The sequence below is a fragment of the Argiope bruennichi genome, chromosome 1, assembly GCF_947563725.1.
Source record: "Argiope bruennichi chromosome 1, qqArgBrue1.1, whole genome shotgun sequence".
Classification (NCBI taxonomy): Eukaryota; Metazoa; Arthropoda; class Arachnida; order Araneae; family Araneidae; genus Argiope; species Argiope bruennichi.
The window spans coordinates 56171482-56194332 of record NC_079151.1 but is presented as its reverse complement, the minus strand read 5'-3'; the positions used below and the strand labels follow the sequence as shown (position 1 = coordinate 56194332).

Below are 22851 nucleotides of genomic sequence, written 5' to 3'. Positions count from 1 at the left end.
GAGAAATTCTACTACTATTTCGACTAAGGATATATTCTTGAAAATGATATTAGTATTGCATGCTTAAGACAATATCAGACTAAATATATTTTAACTAATAATAGGCACTAGACATTGCGTCAAGAAACTTATATTATTACTATTAATTAGACTAAGACCAGACACAGTTTATTTAGCACTAAATATTACAAAAATTCAGAAGAATATCACAGAAAGGAATGAAGCTTAACTAAATATTTGGGAAACTGAATACTGCATTCAATTAATCTAAAATGTTTCCTACAATTTTTTTAATATCTTAATTTCTTTTCATACTCAAAATTGGAATTAACTGATATTTCAAAATTTATATTTTTTTCTTTGCATATGACAAATTATGTTATATATTATGCAGTAAACACACATTAATAATAATTTGTAATGCATTTTTATTAATACTATTAACTATAGAAATTTTTTTTCCTTAATTCGCTACTAGATGGTGTCACATGCATTATCAAACTTCCATAAACTGAATAAATTGATTAGTTTTTACAAATATTATACATTAAATACTCGTATTGTGCAAGAATAACTTAAGTAATTTTTAGAAACAAGTTTTTTTTTTCTGCGTATAAAAATTTATTTTCTACTTTAATTATTTTTACTTCTTTATTTATTGTGCAATAATTTAAATATTATAAGGTCTTGAAATTACTTTTTTTCTAAAATAGATATGTGGAGCCGGGAGTATAACAATAACGGGAGTATAATCAATATAAAAATTAGAAACTAGATTTACAAACAAATTACACAAAAGATACAAGCATTGCACAAGACTAATAAAAAAATTTAAACACCCTTATATCAGTGTAATAAAATATATAATTTTTTTCCGACTATTTTTTAATCTTTAGTTTATAATTCTTTATTATAAAATATTGTTGATTCCTGCAATCATTTTTATCTGAAATTTGTTAATAGATGGTGCTACAAGCGTTATCAAAGTTTTATTAAATGAATTAAGGAGCGATAATTCAATTCTAAAATATGTATATTATATATCATCGTCAAAAACTTGGAAATTTATAAAATTATAGAATTCCAGAACATTAGAAGGTGGATGAAAAATCTATTATAAATTCATTCTTTAAAAAAATTCATTAAAAAGCGAAATAAAAGTGTATAAAAACACAGTGCTAAAGTGCTTATCTTTGAATTTTTGTTTTGTTTTGTTTCAAACTCCATAATTGGCTACAGGTTATCACTCATTAATAATCTTTTTTTGAATGAGCAGAAAATGGTTCAATTGAAAAACAGAACAATGCGCGTAGATAATGCTGAGGAGAAAACGGCAGTAGGGAGTTGATTTGTTCAAAGGTAGGATGGATTTTCAATAGTTTTAATGAATTTATTCGGTTTAGAATGATAATTTAATTTCGAATAACCGGAGATAAGAAGAATAAACAATGATTCTCCGTCTAAGAATTCGTAAGAAATGTGTTTTTATCATTTTTTTCCCATTTTATGGGAGAACTAATATTCTTATAATATTAAGAAATTTTTTAAAAAAACAAACAGCGATTCTGTAATATGCAGGTTGATAATATAATTATTTTGAAAAAAATATCTACAGCTAGCGGGTAAAGTAATATTACATTTGATTTTATATCCTTTAGTAATAGCTTAATAACTATGTTAATAATTTAAATGAAATAGGAAATTTTTGAATTATTCTAAATTAAATAATTCGAATTTTCTAATTATTTTTAATTTAATAGGAGATTATTTTTGCCTACATTTTATACAAAACTGTTTTTTCTTCCAAATCTGTTTCTTAAGCTTCAATATTTCTTTAAAAATCTACACATTTTGCCTTTTTGGATGCGAAATGAAAAAAAAAAAAAATTCATATGTCTATAAACAAAAAAAGTGATTGTCTCTCTTGAGCAGACGTGCTATTTGAAGTGGCAGCAGCGGTAATTTAAAAAGTCGGGAAAAAAATTGTTTGAAAAAAAAATGTTTAACTTCTAAAGATGGCTCAAGGGGGGAAATATTCTTTATTATAGATAAAATGTAGCTTAAAAAAGCAATATAATAATGTTAGCCATGGCATCAGACTTTGTTTTCTTGATAAGGAAAATTATAGATTCTCGATATCGATACAAAGAAGAAAGATTCAATTTTATGTCACTTTTATACAAAAACTGAGAATTTTCCAATCATTTAAACGCAATTTGTTACCTAATAATCTATTATAATTTGGTAACATTTTTTAATAAATAAAACAGTTATTAACATTTAAAGTTTTCCATATTCCTATGTGTTAATTTTTTTTCACAGCTTTTAATTGTTTCCTAGTTTTTTAAAAATTAAAAAAGAATAATGAAAATATTTTAAGCTCATATTTATTAATTTAGAAATAAACAAGTATTTTTTTTACTTCAATCCTTTTTTACGTTTAAATGTTTGATTTTTAATTCATCACTAAGGATATTATGAAATCTTCTAATATTGTGTTCGCTCTCTTTTAATTCATAACCAGATAAGGTAATTTACATGAAATAAAAATATATTTATATTATTTTATTAATCTATAAATTATCTCTAAAAAATTTTTTTTTAAAATGTACTTTATCATTGAAAAGAAATAAGTGACAAGATATCAAAAAATTAATAATACTTATTTTTATTGAGTTTTTGATTATTTTTATTGAGGAGTAAGATAAAATCGATTCTAATGTTGGAAATTTAAATAGAATATTTTTCTTAATTTAAATAATTTTTCAATGGGTTTTATTTGTAAGTATTGTAGACTCTGAGGCTTAAAAAGTAGGTGAAACTCCTCTCATCCAAACCTATTTCATAGAACTTTTATTATGTTTTACATCTATAACAGGCCTTGAGATAGAATAAAAAATTTAAACAGATTCAAGAATACAACTTCTTTAAATATATAATGAATCGTATTGTCATTTGAAACAGGCAGCACACTAATAAACATATAAATATAAGTAAATAAAATTTTCATCCTTATAATTTTTATGATGACATCAAAGTATAAAAATAATCTTTCATCATTAAAAGAAAATTTTTAAAAAAATTGAATCGAATCAAATTTACTTGTTTTTGCATTAGAATCTTAACGTAACAGCTTTATAACAAGTTACGAGAACATCAGTAGTTCTTATTTAACATTACTGGAGAACAAATTAAGGATGAAATTTTATTTTTTAACAATTTTCGACAAAATGAACATTTTAATTGTGTTTATCTATATTTTAATTACATACTTTTATTCATAATTTTATAAGCACATTTTCCTATAAGTATTAAAAATATATACAACTTTATTCATTTTTTTCTGTACGACACCATTGATCTCCAACTTAATTTTCTTACTATTCAATCGTGGTTGTATAAACTTTAAGTATAAATGAAGTTAAACAATATAGGAAAGAAACGACGAAAATCGTTATGAATTAAAAATTAATTAACATCTGTTATTAGAGATTAATCATTTCAAATAAAAAATGCAATAATATTCTTATATTGTTAATTAAGAAAAAATATTTTATGATAAATAAAAAGAGACAAATATTTAAACGGTGCTTCATCCAGAGTTATATATATATATATATATATATATATATATATATATATATATATATATATATATATATATATATATATATATATATATATATATAATAGTTATAACAGCACAGAATATCTATAAATAAGCACCAATAGCTATCTGCAATATTTACTTTAAAAATAGTTTTTGAGCAATTTAAAAATAATACTAATAGAGTGAAAAAAATCGCACGTATGTTGATTCATTTAATATATTTTTTTACTATACGTTTCGATTTAGTATTCTTACATAAAAAACAGTTGACAACAAAACATACTTTACAATATTTTATTATCATACCACAAGAGTAAAAAAAAACAAGGAGAATAACCCACACATATATACAGCTATTTTTTCCCAAAATATTTTTTTTCCAATTTTGGGAACATTTAAAATGTTAGTAGCAATTACAAATTTTGAATAAAATGTTTAAATACTTATCTCATGATACTTATCTACACTAATAATAAAGAAGAATATTAACTATATGTTGAAGAATATAATTATATGTAGAATTCTAATAAAGAAGAATATTAACTATATGTTGAATAATATAATTATACGCAGAATTCTAATAAAGAAGAATATTAACTATATGTTGAAGAATATAATTATATGTAGAATTCTAATAAAGAAGAATATTAACTATATGTTGAAGAATATAATTATATGCAGAATTATAATAAAGAAGAATATTAACTATATGTTTGTTGGTTCTGTGCTAAACAGACCGTTTGACCTCAGTTACCGAATTTGGCACATTTACATAATGAAGTTTGGAAACGTGCTCCTGAAGATTTTTTTTTGTTCATTTTTTTTATTAATTAGAAATATTAAGTGACAACTCGGAGCTTTTCAACACTGATTTCCATAAGTTTTATTACATAAAAATTAATTTTATAACATTTTAAAGTTTTAACTTCATTTTTTTCTTCATGTGACAATATTAACTGCCGTCCAGATTTACTTTAATTTTAAAAATTATATAACGATTTATCACAGAGGTTTCTGCAACAGATTTCTTTGTTGTATTAAAATTAATACTCTTTTCTTTACTTCAGGAAATATTGAATCACTTGACTTTCTTCTATTGTTGAAACCTAACGAAATATTTTATTAATTATCAGTGCAACTTACGTAAGGAGTCACAAAATGAAATTACAATGCCGCAAAAGATAATAGATTAAAATTTGAAATTATATTACTCAGGCACTCAATGACTTACTGCGACTGTAATGTCATGATAGCCAACTTCATTAAATAAACATCTTTTTTGTTGTTGTTGTGAGTATTATAAACAACAGCATAAGAGATTTAACAGAAAATAAAAAAAAAAGTTATACTCTAAACGAACCAGCTGATCGGCAAAAGTGGTCAGTAAGTAATAATCCAAACATTTTTAATTGTAAAAAAACATTTTTTTAAAATTGTGTATTCATGTATTATATTCCTTACATAAATGATATATTTAAAAAGAGCATCTATGTGAAAGAATTATTTGTGAACAAATTATCTTGCATGTGTAAAACTGCATGTTATCCAAAAAAGTAAAAATTTCTCGATTTTTTTTTCTTTTTTTTGTGCGTGTGTGTGTTAGAAAAGGCAACATCTTCGATTTATCTGCTAAAGGTTATAACAAAAACAAAAAAAAGATGGTTTAGCAATTGATATTTAGAAATTACGATGAAAAAGATAGGTATTTTAAAATGTACTTAATTGTTGAGATGTTTCCTGTTTTATTATTTATGTTGACTTATGGAGATTGCCAAAGCGGTTTCTATTACTATTTTTTGAATTTTTGAAAATAGATATATATTTCAAATTAGATTAAAGGCTTTAAATAAAGTAAAAAATGTATTTTATGTTTTTAATAATAATAATAATAATGCAATAATAATAAATCTAAATTTTACGTAGGATCCTTCTTCTATTGATCATATTTAGTAAATGTAAAACGTATCAGTTTTAAACTGCCAAAAACTTTTCTGACAAATAATTTATTTGAATCTCACTAGATAAGAGATGATATAATAAAAAATTGTTTAATGTTAATTCCATTCTTTTTTCAAAATATCACCAAAACGTCCATAATCAACCAAAAGATATTTTTTTATTGTTAAAAATGATTAATTGAATGATGGAAAAGATACGTTTTTCTGTGGAAATGGCATTAACTTTAAACGAAGATTTAAGCTGTCCAACAGGTTTTTGAAAATATTTGTTAAACAGTTTCAAGGTTATGTTTATGTTTAAGAATTGGCTAGCATAAAAGATAAAGTACTTCAATCTATACCTGATAACTTTTTGATAGGATTATACTAAGAAATTGAAATGTAAATATTTTCCATTAAATAATTTTTTCACGGCCATATTAATAAAAAAGCATTTGCTTTGATAACTGTCGTGGCGATTTTTATAACAATTGTTCATACAATAGCATTAACTGGTTTGGTTTTAAATTCTAAATTTAAAATAACGGAAAACCAAAATAAATTTACAAGTCTATTTTAAACCTAAATATTGTTCTTTTATGTTATTTTTAGCTGAAATTTTCTCTTACTTTATACAAATTTTTTTCAGGTTGTATTTTTCTTTAATAAATACTGCAAAAGAAATTATATTAATTTGGAACTAAAAAAATGGAAAATCCAGGATACACTGAATATATGCAAGGTAAGTAGCTAAGAGCAAATATATATTCGACAGTTGTGTTTATTTGGTAAAACAATTTCAAATACATAAAAAAAATTTTAAATGTATTTATTAGTTATGATAATTTTATTTGTTTTATTGCTATAAAAAATTCTATGATAAGCTTTGTAAGTTCATTGAATTTTAAATAAGAATTTTTTTTTTCAAATTTCTTATTCGGAATTTAAAAGGCTTTTGTAAAACTGCAGATGCCATTTCCTTTGTGTAACTTTTGTGATTGCAAGTTGCCTTCGGAATTCGACAAAATCCCCAAATTTCAAAATTTGGTCAACCACCAAATTAATAGCATTAATTTAGTATTGCCGTAGCATTAATAAATCATCTTATTACCTCAAATTTAGATACAATTCAAAATTATACTTGAACAAAGAACGCAGAGCGTTGTAAATAGTTATGTATTCGCGAAGTGACGAAAAAGAAAACATCGGATTGGATGCTATTCAGGTTTTAATTTCCGATAACGGAGAGTGATTGAGATAAGAGATGTCGTTTCTAGATGTTATAAGTTTTAGCAACAAATAAAAGTGTGCGAAATCAGTGCAGTGATTTGAACTGAGAAACTCGACATCATTTTTCCAATATAAAATGCATAGTAGAATAAAGTTTTCGAAATTTTTTTGAAAGGAAATGATGGAGGACACCTGAACTTGACATATCTAGAAGTCACAAGCTTCCATATAAAATAAAATTGATGAAATCGAATCAATAGCTGGGAATGAGGAACAGGTTCTTAAATTTTGCCTATTATTTTAAACATATAGAGAATTCATATTCTCTTTTAAATTAAAGGAATTAATTTAGAAAACAACTATCCCTTTTAATTGTAAAATATAAAAAAAATCGTGTTTTATAACTATATATCTCCAGATATATGCATATTCGAAATAAGGCGTGTAGGAACAAAGCAATGAATTGAAACATTTGATTTTTGGTTTTCAGGAACTGAAAAGCAACCTGCTACTTTGACAACTTTAGAGCAACCATCTTCCGTACCAACATCTCCGCTGTAAGTATATATTAAAACATTATTGCCCATTTGACTTCAATTATTCATTTAATGTAAAGTGTTAAAAGTAAAAAAAAAAAAAACGAAAATTGCAGCACCACTAACATTTTACGATGTATAAATACAATCACTAATTAATTTAATTTTGAATTTGATTATGTTTAAATCCATCAACGTGATTTTTACTTTAGAGCTACCAATCTTCTGAAAAAATGAAGAGAATAAAGTCGACATTCCTCCTATTGTGAAAGAAAGCATCACAAAGTATTGCCTTTAAATTCAGCACCAATTATCGGCGGTTGCGCATACGCAGTAATAAGGCCAATTTATTTCTGTTAAAGGTTTAAGAAAGAGGAAAAGTTTGCTGTCGTAAATATTTAGTTGTTAGAATGAAAAAGGCTTAAAGCGTTTATTTATTTGTTTTGAAAAATTCCTTAAGAATTCAAAATTTAGAAATTATAATTAAAAAATAGTAATTAATAATAAATAAAATTTTATTAAAAAATATTATTTTACAATTATTTCTCTTATAAGTAAATTCAGGAATAATTAACATGAATTTTAACTTCGCAATTTCAAGCTTTTCTTACTGCTTATTGCAAACGGTTAAGTTTTTATAAAGGAAAATAAGTAGGAACTGTAAGTAAGAAAATCTATTTTAAAATTAGTCAACACTCATAACATTAATTGCTCATAGTCAACACTAATTGCTCACTTTCAATTATTTTATAAAAAAATTCCTGCATCAATCCAGAGTTATAAAAGGTGTTTTTTTATCAAATGATAATAAAATTGTTCAAAATGAAACAAAGAAGACAAAGAATGGAGTTATAGCACAAACACTGCTATAAATGCGCTACGTGCAAATGATTTTAAATGTACATTATCATGCCATTTTATTGTTTGGTTCAGGAACTTATTTCGATATACTACATTGAATAAAATCTGCTGAATAGGGGATAAGAATTTATAATTAATCAATATATATCTAAATACAGTTAACCATCTGACTGCATTGTTTTTTAAAAACCCTATTTAGATGTGATGTTTGCAAATAAGTACAAATATTTTTCAAATAAAGTGAACTGATACTATATGTTACTCTATAAAGATATGATACAATAAAAATCTGTAATTGTAAAAATAAACACTCTGAATTGTGAGAAACGCGGGATGTAATAGAAAAGGAACTGTTTGCCAACCCGCGGAAATCGCGGGATAAGCAGCTGGAAGGTTAAAACAATTTTAAAAAATTATGTAATGTATCCTGGTAAAAAAAAAAAAAAAAAAAAAAAAAAATGTTGGTAGGAAAATTTGAAATATCCTAGTAAAACTGAAATTCTGGAAAAAATATAAAAAATATTAATTGTATTATTATTTAAGAAAAAAAACATATTCAAAGTTCATAAAACAAAATTTTTGAATTTTTTTAAATGATCAATTTTCTTATTAATAAATGAAAAATTTAAAAAATGAACATTTTTTTGATAAATGAAAAATTTTTAGGGGTAGCGCATCTTCCCCGTGATCAGGGTGTCCTGGGTTCGAATCCCGATTCGGACATGGTTGTTCTTCATCTGTGTTCTATCTGCGAGGTGTGTGAATGTGCCCCCCCCCCCCTGTAAAAAGGGGTTGTGCAAGCGAATGTGTGAGTTTCATCTTCATATGAGCTAGAAGTCAGACTTCTGCCTTCGGGTGCTCAGGGGTCTTTACCCTCAGAAGCTACTGCACCCTCTTTCCGTAGTATCGCGGACACGATATCAACATCATTATCATCAAAAATTTAAAACATAATCAATTAATTTTAGAAAAAAAGACTCAATTAATTTTTTTTCTTCTAAAACCTCAAGTTTACTCATTTTGAATAATAAAGAGATCAAAATATCTGCCATTTCTCGTGACAAATATCTTTACTTAGAATTCAATAATATCTATAATTAATATACACGAAAACTAAACGAAAGCCAGATCTATTCACGTGTTTGAAATTTGCATTTATAGCACAGCTCCACTGACCGATGGCGAATTAAGGGAAGCATGCCAAACATATGTGAAGGATTTTTGTTGCTATGGGTCAAAATTTCTCCGTGAAATGAATTTAATAGAGATACAGAATGTTTGCGCTTTCCATGTAAGCATCTTTATCAATTAATCAGATAACTGTTTCAGTTAATTAGATATTTTTTCCGTTAATTTATAGTTATTATTTCCATTTTAGTACAAGCTGGAATCACTGGGAGAAAGGAGAGAAACTGTTGTGAGATCTGTTGCCTACCAAGGTAAAAGAAAGTCTCAAAATATTGATAATATATACTTAATTTTGCAAAAAAAAAAAATCGTTTAATTAGTATTAGCACAGTCAGTGACACAAAATTTAACTGAGCTAATTGTTAAAATTCAAATTAATCAGAGACCGATGATAAATTACAGAAGCTTCAAATCACTGGATTAATCACTGGAAGAGATATATCAAGGTAACGAATCTTATTTAAAAAAAAGAAAATTATTGTTAGATTTTTAATTTTAAAGGAAAATTTTAGTATGATAATATTGTTCTGCAAATTCCTCCACTAATTCAGTAAAGACAACGGGTTCGTGTCAGTTGGTGTATGGAAACATCCAATCAACAGACCTCAATAGAAAATAATGTCGTTTATAAACACGAAGAAACGATTACAAACGAATCACGGCCGAGACGTACACAAGCAACACAAAGCAGCACACTTAGAACAAACAGCAGCCAGCAAATAGTAATGGTTAGTAAACAACAATCACAGCACACAAAGTGACCTGACACAAACTCAGCAGAAGGAAGGAAACTACGAAATTATTCCCTATGGTCTTTCCAAACGCCTGCAATTCTCCACTGTCTCCTCGATTTAGCGGCAACCAACTACCGACTCACTACTAAACGGCTGGCTACTACTCCTCACACGACTCGATGTGCTTCTACAATAAATTCCAGGACTCGGAACATAGCTCAATTCAGCAAACTCTTGAGCTCCACACAACGCTCGCTTTTCGTTGGATTGATCCAACTATTCCACCGTTGTCTCGCTATGCAGCTCTAAATCTCCCGTCGACTCTATACACGACTGTTTTGAGCTTAGGCAACCGGTATTTTATATTTTCCGGAGCAGAGCAGAGAAGGTTCTGGAACAATCAAGCATATATCAGTTCCTATTGGTTCCATCGCGAAAATTCTTAATCATCCATTTTGTCACAAAAGTCGCCAACCTTGTCGCCAAGCCCGGTGGTCACTGATCCGGCATCCGATCAGCATCCAATAAGGCAGATTGTAAAACAGTCTTTCCTACAATGGAACTAACCGTGTTGGGAAGTAACATTACAGATTCATAACAATATTTACTTTAACAACATAAATTTATTTCACACAAGTTGACACATCATCTGCAAAATTGCGTGATAAGACATGCATTATAAAACTTGCAGGGCAGACTATAAAACCTTAAGCTAGCAAATTTTGTTCGTAATATATCTTGAATAGTAGATGATAACTAGGAAAGGAATTTCAAAATTTCTCAAAGGTTATTTTGGAATATATTTTAAGAATTTCGCTTTCAAATGATTTAAATAATTCATAATATAATATAAAGAAAACTAGTTTCTTTTTTAAAATTTAATTTATGAACTTTTATCTTGCAAGGTGAATATGTAGATACCAGTGGAGTAGCTCCCGATCCTTGGGAAGTTCGAGTGGCCACAGATGATGGAACAATTGAATTTAAGGAACATCAAGTCGTCACAATAATCCCGAACACAGCATATCTAAGTGACTGCATTAAATGTACTGGCAGGACAAAATTACAGTGTGGAAACTGCTACGGTAGAGGAGTGGTAACTAGGAAATTAAATACTTATATTAACCGAAGAATATGTTCTTCAAGATAAAATTGTATATATTGTTACGTTAATTGCCTATTAGACGTAGAGTAAACGAAGTCAGGCATGCTGACTGCAGGAAAGTATTCTTTTTTCTCGAAATCAGGATTTGCTTCTAAAGGGAGTCCCAAAATTAGCGCAAGATTTGAATTTGCCATCATTCATGCAGTAAAGTGTTGGCAACCCTATTAAAAATCATTTGACACCTGAGAGTTTAGGGTTAGTAAAACTGATCGTTACATGATAGAACAACGTTTTACTCAAGATTTGAATTAAATAAAACACACAATGTTTTTCTCTTTAAATTGTTATATTTTTATTGTAAAGTACACAGGATAGGTTTTTGCATGGAATAACACATAAGGCAAACGACTCCAACGGCTTTGCTGACACATACGGACTCTTTTATCGCTATTTTCCATGACTATTTTGCATAAATGTGGCTGAATTTCGTTCATGCAGAAATACGCTGATTTAAAATTCCACCGACGCCAACTTTAATACCCTTCTTTAACGCATGCTTGCATTGACGGAGGGAATTAACAGGAGGGTCTATGCGTGTTGGCATAGACCTTTGAATTCAAATAACCCCATAAAAAGAAATTCAATGTTGTTAAATCACAATATCTAGGGTACAATTCTCAAATTTTTGAACTGTGGCAGCCAGCCTTTCATTATTTTTGAATTATTGTTCAACAATGAAAACACTTTGTTCTATCGTGTGTGTGCTTCATTTTTACCTATCAGCTGTCCAATTGCTTTTTTTAAAAGTATTGCCAACAGTTTACTGCACGAATAGTGGCAAATTCAATTCTTACATTAATTTTGCCCCCCCCCCTTTAATAGAAATTCAGAAAGATGAACACAAAAAACAGAATTTGTGGAAATTAAAGAAGCAATTAGACCGTAAGTTGCTAAATACAACACAGAAGTATTGTATTTGGCAATTGTATGATTGAAAAAGTATTGTATTAGTATTGTTATGATTGAAGAAATTAGAGAATTCGCCCTATGATGAGCAAACCAAAGAGAAAATTAATCTACAACTGAACATTTTGTCTTTTATAGTCTCTTGATATGATGTAACATCATAGAATCCTTCAGAAGGTATTCTATATTTCGGTTCCTGATAGAGACAAGATCATAATTCTTGCATTTTCCAGAATCTTCATTTTTGTCACCAAACAAAACTGACAACAAATCCGCGACAAGTTTGTCGTTAAAGCGGAGATCACTGACTTGACATCAACTCAGCAACCAATAGATATCACAAGGATAATGAAAAACAGAATAGCCAGGATAAAGAAGTTGTTATTTGCTAGAATCCTGCTATAAACAGAAAAGAAAAGATTCCATCTGATGGAATTATTAATAATATATATGATCATTTAAAGTTTTTAATTACTATTTTTTTTTCGAAAAGCAAAGTATTTCAAATATGATCTTGCTTTTTGTGCAAATTTTAGACCCAAAGATTGAGATAGTATATCATATAAAGCTTCAGAATAGTTCATAATGAGCATAAAATTATAGAAAAAAAATATTTTTGAAATATTTTGAAGCCGACGACCATTTCTCCATATACCTTCCTTTTTGCTATTTCATACATTATGGTAAAGGAACTTGGAATTTAAGGGATTGAGTATCGTAGGTTTCAAATTCGATTTCATTGAAGAATCCTGACAAGTTAAATGTTTTAATGAAATTTTTGAGACAAATAATTCATTAATTAATATTTCTATGAATATGAAAATGAAATAATTGCATCCCAAGCAACGCTGAGGTAGATGAACAAGCCATATGGATAACGCGAATAAGCAAATCTCGTAGATGCGTCATTACTAACCGATAAAATTTAATTGAACTTCTTAATAAAATATTGTTGTAATTCAGAAAAAAATATTTTAAACTTTTTTATAAAATTAGAGAAAATATCTTAAGGCAGCTAAATTGGTATTGTAAACGTCAGTAATTTATATATTTAGCTAAAAAAAATGTGGCTTACTATAACCAAAAGGGAACTTCGTGATTTCTCCGGTGTCATTCACTGAAAATGGTTGTCCAACGTAGCTGAAACAACGCCCTCTGGAGCTGAAAAGCGTCAGTGCAAGTATACTCTCATTGAACAATTCTCCTTTTTATGTTTTATGTATTTATTATTTATTTTGAAATAATAATGTAAATTTTGTGCACGTGTAATGTAAAGGTATGTGCCTACCCTAAAATAGGCGTTTTCGTGAAAATTATCGAAATTTTCTTATGTGCTCATTTTATAGCCCATACATTTGCGATTCCAGAACTGTTTCATTTTTGTTCTTTCGTTAATTAGAAGCAAAGTTACAGCCTAATTAATGAACTGGAAGTTGATTTTTTGCAACCGGAAGTGGGAATTTAAAGGGACGCAAAAATGTCAACAATACATTTACGCGTCTATTTTGTAATTTTTAATCGATGTAAATACCAAAATCTTTTTTAAAAATACAAATAAACTTTTCTTTTTTCATTTTTTAATTATTTTTTAAAATCTGACAGCAATTTTTTTAATTCAAGTTTCAGTAACTGAACGACAATACTGTTATCGTTTGTAGCATGTTTATACTCGTAATTCAAACCGTTTGTCTTATTTTCAATCGATTTGTTCAAAATTTTAGCATAATTCTTTTTATACAAGGGGTTATCAGGAAATATGGTAGCTGTTGGGGCTTACAGAATTTTTGAAAGATCAGTATTGAAACGAGAGTTACAATACACCGAATATTTTGGTGATGGTGACTCTAAGGCATTTCTGGAAGTAAAGGATGTCTATGGAAAGGATACAGTCACAAAACTTGAATGTGTAAGGCACGTTCAAAAAAGAGTGGTGTCACGACTTAGGAAATTAAAAATGAAGATAAAAAAACTAGGTGGAAAAGGAAAATTAACTGATAAATTTATCAATAAACTTCAAAATTACTATGGAAATGCTATACGTAGTAATGATGGAGATATTTGAAAAATGCAATCTGCTGTTATAGCTGCTTTCTATGACTGCTGTTCTAGCAGTAGAAACTTAATGCATAGGCAGTATCCAAAAGGGAGTGACAGCTGATGTCGATATCAGCAAGCTATGAGCAACGGATCAGAATATTCAGAAAAATCACCAGGTCTTCCTAGTTCTGTCATGAAAGTGGTAAAATCAACATATTTAGAACTCTGTAATTAATTGTTAAAAAATGTTGTCTGTAATTGTTAAAAAAATGCTTGCATGGTATGACACAGAACAATAATGAAAGTTTCAACAACATCTTGTGGTCAATGTTACCTAAAGATCATTTTGTGGAACAAGAAGCTTTGTTTTTAGGTGCATATGTGGCAGCCATATTGTTTAATTCTGGCTATATAGGACTATTACCTATTTTTAAACAATTGGAAATTCCAATTAATCCTCTGACTTTAAAAATCTATACGGGAATCGATAATGAGCGCATTAAGAAATTGAGACGTCAATCATTTCCCTCCACTAAACTGACCAGAAAAAAGCTGAAAGCTAAAAAGTAATCAAAATTAGTTAAAAATGAAGTGAAAGAGGGTTTGACCTACAAATATGGTGAATTTTAAGAGTAAAAAAAGGAGTTAAAAATTTTTTATGGTGCATTAAAATCTTTAAATGTGTTTTTTAATATTTTGTTTTACGCTAAACATCACCAAAGCACATCTTTTTAAGATATTGATTTGAAATTTTGCGAAAATGCTTAAATATATTTTAGCTGTGTTATGAACTAAAATCTAATCTCCGTCTTCATTTTTTTTTCATTTTATTGCTTTTTTTTGTGAAAAAAACACGAGTCTTCTTATAAAAAAACTGAGTTTTGACACAAAATTTCAAATAGTTCAAAAACTTTTCAAAATTTTGCAAATCTTTTAGTTCATAACACAGATAAGGGTGTTATTTATTTAGCGCATAAATATTATTGAAATATATTTATTAGAATTTATAGCAGAAAGTTTACCGTAAGTGTAATTTTTCGCTAAAAGTTGACTAAAAATTACCAATATTTCAAAAATTATTAATAATTTCAAACAAATTACATTTAAATTTAAAGTTTTATGCCCTATTTTAAATAAAAACATCTTTTGTTTATTAAAAATTTAAATATTTTTAAAAAAAGTCTCCGAAGGTAGGGACATACCTTAATAAATAATTACTAAACTAGTTAAAGAATCGAAAATGATACTCGTCACCGTATTATTTAAATTATAAATTTTTAATTTTTAAAGAAGCCGCTCGTATAAAGAGCAAGCGTATCGAATTTTCATCAATATCGAAAAAATACTCACATGGACATGACCATATTTTAGGCAAAACGAATGAAAATATATTTCTAAATAGTATCTATTTAAATTCTAAAAGTGAATCTAATCCAATTCCAATCTATAAGTGTAGTATTTTCTATTGTTTAAAGCGAAATGGTTTAGTTTAATATATTATAGTAAACTAAACCAATTCGTGTTATATTAACGTCCCGCTTTAAAGCAACACTATGGCTATTTTGGGATGGACCTCTTAATTTTGAATGACGTCAGATGACGACGACGATACCTGAGCTGGCACCCCCATCTCCACACCACACCATACCAGCGGGAGGATGTTTGCCCCGGGTGGATTTAACGTGCACCAGACCCGCTTACACGACGATTCTTCGGTGGAATCGGGTCTCGAACCTAGTTCGGACCGGTTCCTCCGGGTTCTGAAGCCGAGACCTTACCACCAGTCCACCGCGGCCTTAAAGCGGAGTAGAATATCCAGAAAATTTTTCGAAATCAATTATGGCGATTAAAAGCACAACCATTGGATAGTAACTATGATTTTATCCCACTGATGCTTGTGAGATATTTCAAATTCTATGGGCCTCATAAGAAGTTTATGGTTACTTCAAGTACAATTTCAAAATCCGCAAAATAAGTATTCCTATATGGCTATTTTATGAGCAAATTTATAAAGCTATTGTGTGTGGGTTTTTTTTTAATGATTCTTGTCTTTTTTTTTTTCTAACAGAACAATTGTTGTAACTGCAACGGCACTGGCAGAGTCGCCGCTGATGATGATTGTTTTTCAACTAGAACTACAATATGTATCTGGTGTATTGGAACTGGCACAAAAACGTCAGTATTTTATTTTTAAATATTTTAAGTTATTTTTATTTATTTCATAGTATTCGTTTTTCCCGAACCGTTGGCTCGAATGATTACTAAATATTTTGATATCACTAAGAATCACTATATATTTGGCTTGATCTTCACCACTATTCCTTTTCAACAGAAATTTCAAAAACTGTAGATTCTTAGGTATTTAACTAAATCGTCTCCTGCTTTGCCATTTTGAAATACAGGTTATCAGTTAAAATACTCCGTGCAGTTCAAAATATTATTAATATGCAAAAAAGAATTTTTTGTTTTGATAAATTGCAGTTCCTCAATATTTATCGACATGGCTATAGAAATACCAACATGATTATATTAACAGCAAATCAATGTTGATGTCAATCAATGGTGAGGAACTTATCACAAAAATAATAATATAATTATAATTATATAAATAAAGATAAACAAGAGTATTAATTTAAATTATACCTGTGAAAAAATAATGATAGTGTATTCTGAATTGTCAGTTATATATCAAAACTAAAATTCGTTAAGTTAGCGTTGAAAAGTGGCGAAATCCGTCCAGCTCTTAAAAATGAAGCTTCTGTCATAGTTTTATTTTGTATAGTTATACATCTTATATAAATTTCATATGAATATACATTATATAAAATTTATGCATATTATTATTTTGGATAAGTTATGCATCAAAATGCAATATCGTCGTTGGCGATGAAAATTTGCGAAATCAATCAATTTCTTAAGAACGAAGTTCCTGTCAAAATTTAATTTTGAATATTTCTCGGAATGCATTGGGAGGGTGTAGGCCACAATTCATGTTGCATTTAGGGATCGATCTGTTTTTCGGTATGGTTTTTTTTTTTTTTTTTTCGATTTTTGATGAAAATCAAAAGCAGTGAAAGGCAGGCTACTGTTGAGTCATGAGACTTTGTAGAAAATAAGAAATTTTGAAATATGTACATCGGCTGTTGCTGAGAAACTCAATTGTGATTTTTTTCATAGAAATTGTTGCTATAATGAAAAAATTTTAAATTTCTCTTGAAAACGACAGATAGAAGGTACAGATGACTTTTGAGGATGCACTAGATATCGTGAGCTTTCTAGATGTCGTGTATAATTCCAAATTCAGGCGATTTAATTTTAATTTGTTTCTTTTATTAGGTGTTGTACATGCCATGGCCGTGGCGAAGTGAGGTGTAAAGCTTGCAAGCAAGGAAAAATGAAAAATCACCAAGAGTTGATTATTACATGGTAAATAAACTGTTTTATTATAATCATTCACATGTTTCGAATTCTATACGCAATTAGAATTATTTGTATGTTTTTTGATGCTTATATATCTCTACTTATAATAATAAAATAAAATGTGTACATGCGTGCTTGTTGGCGTCCTACAGATAAGACCATTTGGCCTAAATATACTACATTTGGCTGCGTTGTATACCTCCAAGGTATACCTTGGGAATATGCACTTAGGAATCGATATTTTTGAAATATTAATTAATTTAAAAGTAAGTTGAATTTTGTCTTTCTGCAATAATTTTCAAAAATAGTATTGTACAAAAATGAATTATACCAAAACCTGAAAAAAAATTATTTTTTAATGATATCAATTTAATAATCGAGCAGATTTTTTTCTCAATTTCTGCAATTTGTCAAAAATACTGTTTTATTTCATTTCTATCAATAAAGTATATTGTTGTCCTGATATTCAAATTGTTTTCATTATTTGATCAAATATTTAATGGTTTTATTTACGTATTTTATTGCCGTGAATAATTTTGTTAATGTTAAGAATGTTTTATAAGTTTAAAAAAAAATCCAATACCTCAGTGAAGGTAAATTCTTATAAATAAAAAAGGCTGTAAATGACTGAGAAAAAATTACATTTTGCTTAATCTACATCTATAAAAATTGTTGTGTGTGTGTTGTTTCAATATAATATGTGACGTTGAAAAATTGGGGTCTAAATTTTTATATAGTCCCTAATTGTAAGTGTTCATATGAAAATCATATAGTAGATGTAAAGTGAGTTTAATCCAAAAGAGTGAATGAGGAAAAATAGAGGTTTATTCCAAGAATAATCCAAATAAAACCCCCTTAAATAGAGATAATAAAAATGCATCCAAGTTGTGCACAAACTACACTTTTAGAAATTTACAATGCAAGTATATAACAGATCATTGATTAAATAACTAATAATGATATTCAATGACTGTTAGCTTATCAGTTTGTAATACGAAGAAAACACCAAAGAGATATTAATTCTGAAGGGTATCAAGTATAAATAACTTTCTAACTCGAATATATACACATTTCCTTGACGCCACATGGAATTTTTCTATAAGAATTTCAAGATATCGATTCCTAAGAGAGATGGGATAGTAATTATTCCATTTTCCAAGATCTTTAGCAGATCGTAAAGTCATTATAGTTTTCGCTAATGTCAGGTGTGGCTCACTTCATTAAGAATCTTTATGGACCTCTCTTTCCAACCATAAGATTAACATGGCAGCAAAACATCATTAAAGATTCATAATAATATTCTTGACGCGATACAATGTGATAGAACGAGTTACTATCATTATATGTTCCAAGCTGGCGAAATAATGAAGTTTGATCTCTATTTTAGAGGACTTTAGATGGCTTCAACTGTAACATCAAAGAAACACATCCAATCAACAGATTCCTTTTCCTATGGAACTTTTTAAACTAGCCAAAATTGAAAAAAAAAAAATCAAAGCTTCATTTTTGTTTCATTATGTTTATGGAAGAGTGGGTTTTTTATGTTATTGTGCCAAAAGTATTTTGCTTAATGTTTCTAATAGGGCAAAGGATTTGTGTAAAACTTTAGTCCTCGTAATTTTTGTAATAGACCATTTCTTGTCATAAAAGTATAAAATATAATTCGCATTTTTCATCCTGGTTGTATATGATTAAATCCAACAGTTTAGAAATTTGGTCCTAAATGGCGACTAAAATGCACCTTCTGCACGTTTCTGACTATTCTTAAAATAAAACAAAACTAATTCACAGAATATCTACAAAAAACAGCTATTTATTTCTTAAAACCAAATAGTTATACTAATTACTTTCTTAATTCTAAATAGTTATACTAATTCTCAATTGACAAAAGCTGTGTCATTGCAGGAAACCGCATGTTGATGACTTTATTTCAAACACACAAAATTTGCCGAAGGAATTGATTCTTGGAGTAGAAGGGCGGGAATTATTTAGTGAGAGAGCAAATCCTGTAAGTTAATATCTTATTCTTTTTATTTCATCATTTCGCAGAATTACTATTTTCATGAGGTAGCATTGAATTTTTATTTTAAAACACAGTTTGCATTTGCATTTTAATCTACGAAAAATACACTCTAAATTATATTTTAAGAAAGTAAACGCTCAGTGAGGAAAAAATAAATCTTACTCAAAATGCAAAAATCATCAAAACCCGATAACTGTTAGCAATAAAAAAAGAAGGATTGAAATATTGAAATTAAAGCGTACATTTTAAAGTTTTGTGTATTTATATATATATATATATATATATATATATATATATATATATTTACAAAAGTATTAAAATCAAGTTAATAGGAAAATCAAGTAAACCAAATAAAAAGGATTGATTTTCCTATTAACTTGATATTAATACTTTTGTATCAATTCATCTGTGTTTTAGAAGTAGCTGCATTTGCGCTCTCTAATTACTATGAAGTTTTTTCCTGTTTCTTTTTTGATATTAGTTTTAATAGGAAATAATTTTTAGTTGCGATTTCGAAACTGTTCTGTTTCGTTTTCATTTTAGTTTCGTTTTCAAACTATTTCTTACTCTAGATAGGTTAATATATATATATATATATTTATTTATATATATATAACCTGTGAGACTTGGCAAGTACCTGATCATAACATTTTTTTCATATCTAAATTAAAATATTTAATGATTATTTCCACTCGTATCAATCGAGTCTTTCTCCTTCTTAGCATTATCTTTACTTAAAATGAATGCGTGTTTGTGTTTGCGTTCGTGTGTTTGTAGGAGCTCTACAAGCTAGATCTTTAGACCTAGAGCTACCAAACTTGGAACATACATACTTTAGAGTGGGAAAAATGTGCACCTTTGGAAATATTTTTGAAATTTTGATTAAATTTTTTTCAATTAGTTACAAATAAAATAAAATCACGCCAAAGATCTATATTTCGTAATTACCGTTAAACAATGCAATGCAAGCATATTAAATGCGTAAAGAGTTAACTTATTATAAGATCTTTATTCAGTTTTTAAAAAGTACCTGAATTAAATATTGGTTAAAAATTGATCGGATTAATCCATTAATTAATTAAATGAAAAATGAATCAAAATCTATTTAGCCTAGAGTAAAGGCTCAAAATCGCTTAAAATTAGAATACTTTGCTATTTTTCAATTTATTTTTCGGAACACAAAAATTAATTATAATGTTGGTGTATTCTTTTCACAGGTTCAGCCCATCAATTTGCCATACGATAGGTGTGTGAATGAAGCATCTTCGTATTTTGTGTCTAAACACGGAACGTCATTTACAGAAGAGCAAATCATTGCTCAGGTAATATTTACTAATCTTTTTTATTATATTTTATCATGTGACATTTTATAAAGACTAGCAAGAATTTTGGAATTAGTTTCGATTATTTTTTTATATACACTTTTTTTTTTGTCTTCTATAGTAAACAACTTCTGCTTTTTTTTGCACCGGGTAATAGATATTTATTATGGAAAAGAATTTTTTTATGGTGTGCATTTTCAAATTGAAGATCAAATAAAGAATTCTTAGAAAATTAGAAATTAAAATTTTCTATTTAAAAACAATAGCATTTACCTATATCTAAATCTCACACTAAAAATTGATATTCATATTGGATTATCATCTTAATTCATTTATCTACAGATTGATTTATCTGTATTATAATTATAGTGTTCACATTAATAAATTAAGAATTTCTAAAAATGTTTTTATTATTTCAAGATTTTAAAAACATCTGTTTAATAATATCCATTTATTCATCACGTAATGTAAGTCTAATTTTCGACACTTTTTTAAAAATTCATTTTCAGAATGAGTTATCAATATATTGCATTGTTGCGAAGAAATAAATTTAAACCAATTTCTTGAAATATTATATCCTGCGTTTTTTTTTTCTTTCTGAGAGCTAAGAAAGAACATTTTATTTATTATCAGCGTAGTTAGTTCCATGTCAGTAAGAAAAAAAAAGTCCTCATTAGAGAGAAAATCATCTGCGGTTGAATGATAGTTTGCTCAGTACCTTTATAATTTCGCTATTATGTACCTTTACAATGTCATGGAATTTGATCTCTTTAGGAGTATTTATGTAATCCATAAAAAAACATAAATAAAGTATTTAAAATACCGAGTAACAATCAATTGTTTAAAATACTTCTAATGCTGAAAAAATCATAAATATGGAGCTTTGTGTAAGATATTTAACTGAAATTGAACTCATTAATATTCCCAGTGAAATAGTCTCCAAATGCAAATAATTAAAAATGCATCGAAATTATCCAATCGCAGATGTATTTAATTTTGTTTTTGATATGTGCTTTTAATTATAAAATTCATATTTTAGTTGTTTTTTTTTCAGCGGCACAACCTCCGAGCCGTTCCTTATACAAAAGCAACATATACATGGAAGAACAAGAAAGGGGAATTCTACGTTTATGGCTTAGAAAAGAAAGTTTACTTTGAAGATTATCCTCAAACTTGCTGCCTATGTACTTGTTGCTGATAGCTCTGCAATGATAAATCTTTTTTTTTAATGTGCTTAGATGTATAGCACATTGCAATAAACTCAAGAAATTTCTTTATAAAAAAGCAACATTTACTTGAAAGAGCGGGAAAGATGGATTCTTGTTTGTGTAACATACAAAAGAAGGTCTACCTTGAAGATTATCCTAAAATTTCCTGTATATGTACTTATTGCTGATGGCTCTGCAATGAATCATTTTTTTTTTCAAATGTGCTATATTGTATTGTAAGAGACTGTTAAACTCAGGATAATAATATGTATTCTTTCATTCTTTTCATAATAATAGAAATTATCATACAAGAAGTGGTATCATTTTAATTTACAATATTGATTTTTTGAATAATATTATGTTGTATTTTCTAATAAATACTGAATCCTGTCGAAAATGTCAATTTTTCTTAAAATAATTATTTGTTGATTAAAAAAGCAACTAAATTATTGTAACCCAAATTATTTCTGATTCGCTTACTTTGCTTAGATGCGGAATTCCATTTACATTTGTTTTCAAACTGATATTTATTTTGAAAATAAACCAAAGATGAGAAAAAATATATTCCGTAAAATCATGCATTTCCATTTCTCTTTATCCATTTTTTTTATATCTCTTTTGTCTTGATTCACAAAAGTTTTGTGCTATAAAACTCTTGCCTATCTCTCATGCAG

At 27.8% G+C, this 22851-nt stretch overlaps 1 protein-coding gene across 2 annotated transcripts; it reads left to right on the top strand.

Moving 5' to 3' along the window:
• The first annotated feature begins 1294 nt into the window (after positions 1-1294).
• Positions 1295-22568, top strand: LOC129968175 (protein SSUH2 homolog). 2 transcript variants are annotated; one of them, XM_056082016.1, is made up of 11 exons: positions 1295-1359; positions 6197-6289; positions 7268-7334; positions 9336-9465; positions 9553-9613; positions 11002-11192; positions 16273-16379; positions 17541-17630; positions 19530-19632; positions 20865-20969; positions 22024-22568. In XM_056082016.1, the coding sequence occupies exons 2-11, from the start codon at positions 6256-6258 to the stop codon at positions 22165-22167; spliced, it is 1032 nt and encodes a 343-aa protein (XP_055937991.1). In that variant the 5' UTR covers positions 1295-1359; positions 6197-6255; the 3' UTR covers positions 22168-22568. The 2 variants fall into 2 exon arrangements, with proteins under 2 accessions (XP_055937991.1, XP_055938002.1); XM_056082027.1 differs by having other exon boundaries at positions 1339-1470.
• Positions 22569-22851: the final 283 nt, after the last annotated feature.

Excerpts from the sequence above, each read along its gene's own strand:
- LOC129968175 (XM_056082016.1), top strand. The coding sequence starts at position 6,256 with ATGGAAAATCCAGGATACACTGAATATATGCAAG. Across the intron at positions 6,290-7,267 it reads ATACACTGAATATATGCAAG|GAACTGAAAAGCAACCTGCT; the intron begins GTAAGTAGCTAA and ends TTTGGTTTTCAG. Across the intron at positions 9,466-9,552 it reads AGAATGTTTGCGCTTTCCAT|TACAAGCTGGAATCACTGGG; the intron begins GTAAGCATCTTT and ends TTTCCATTTTAG.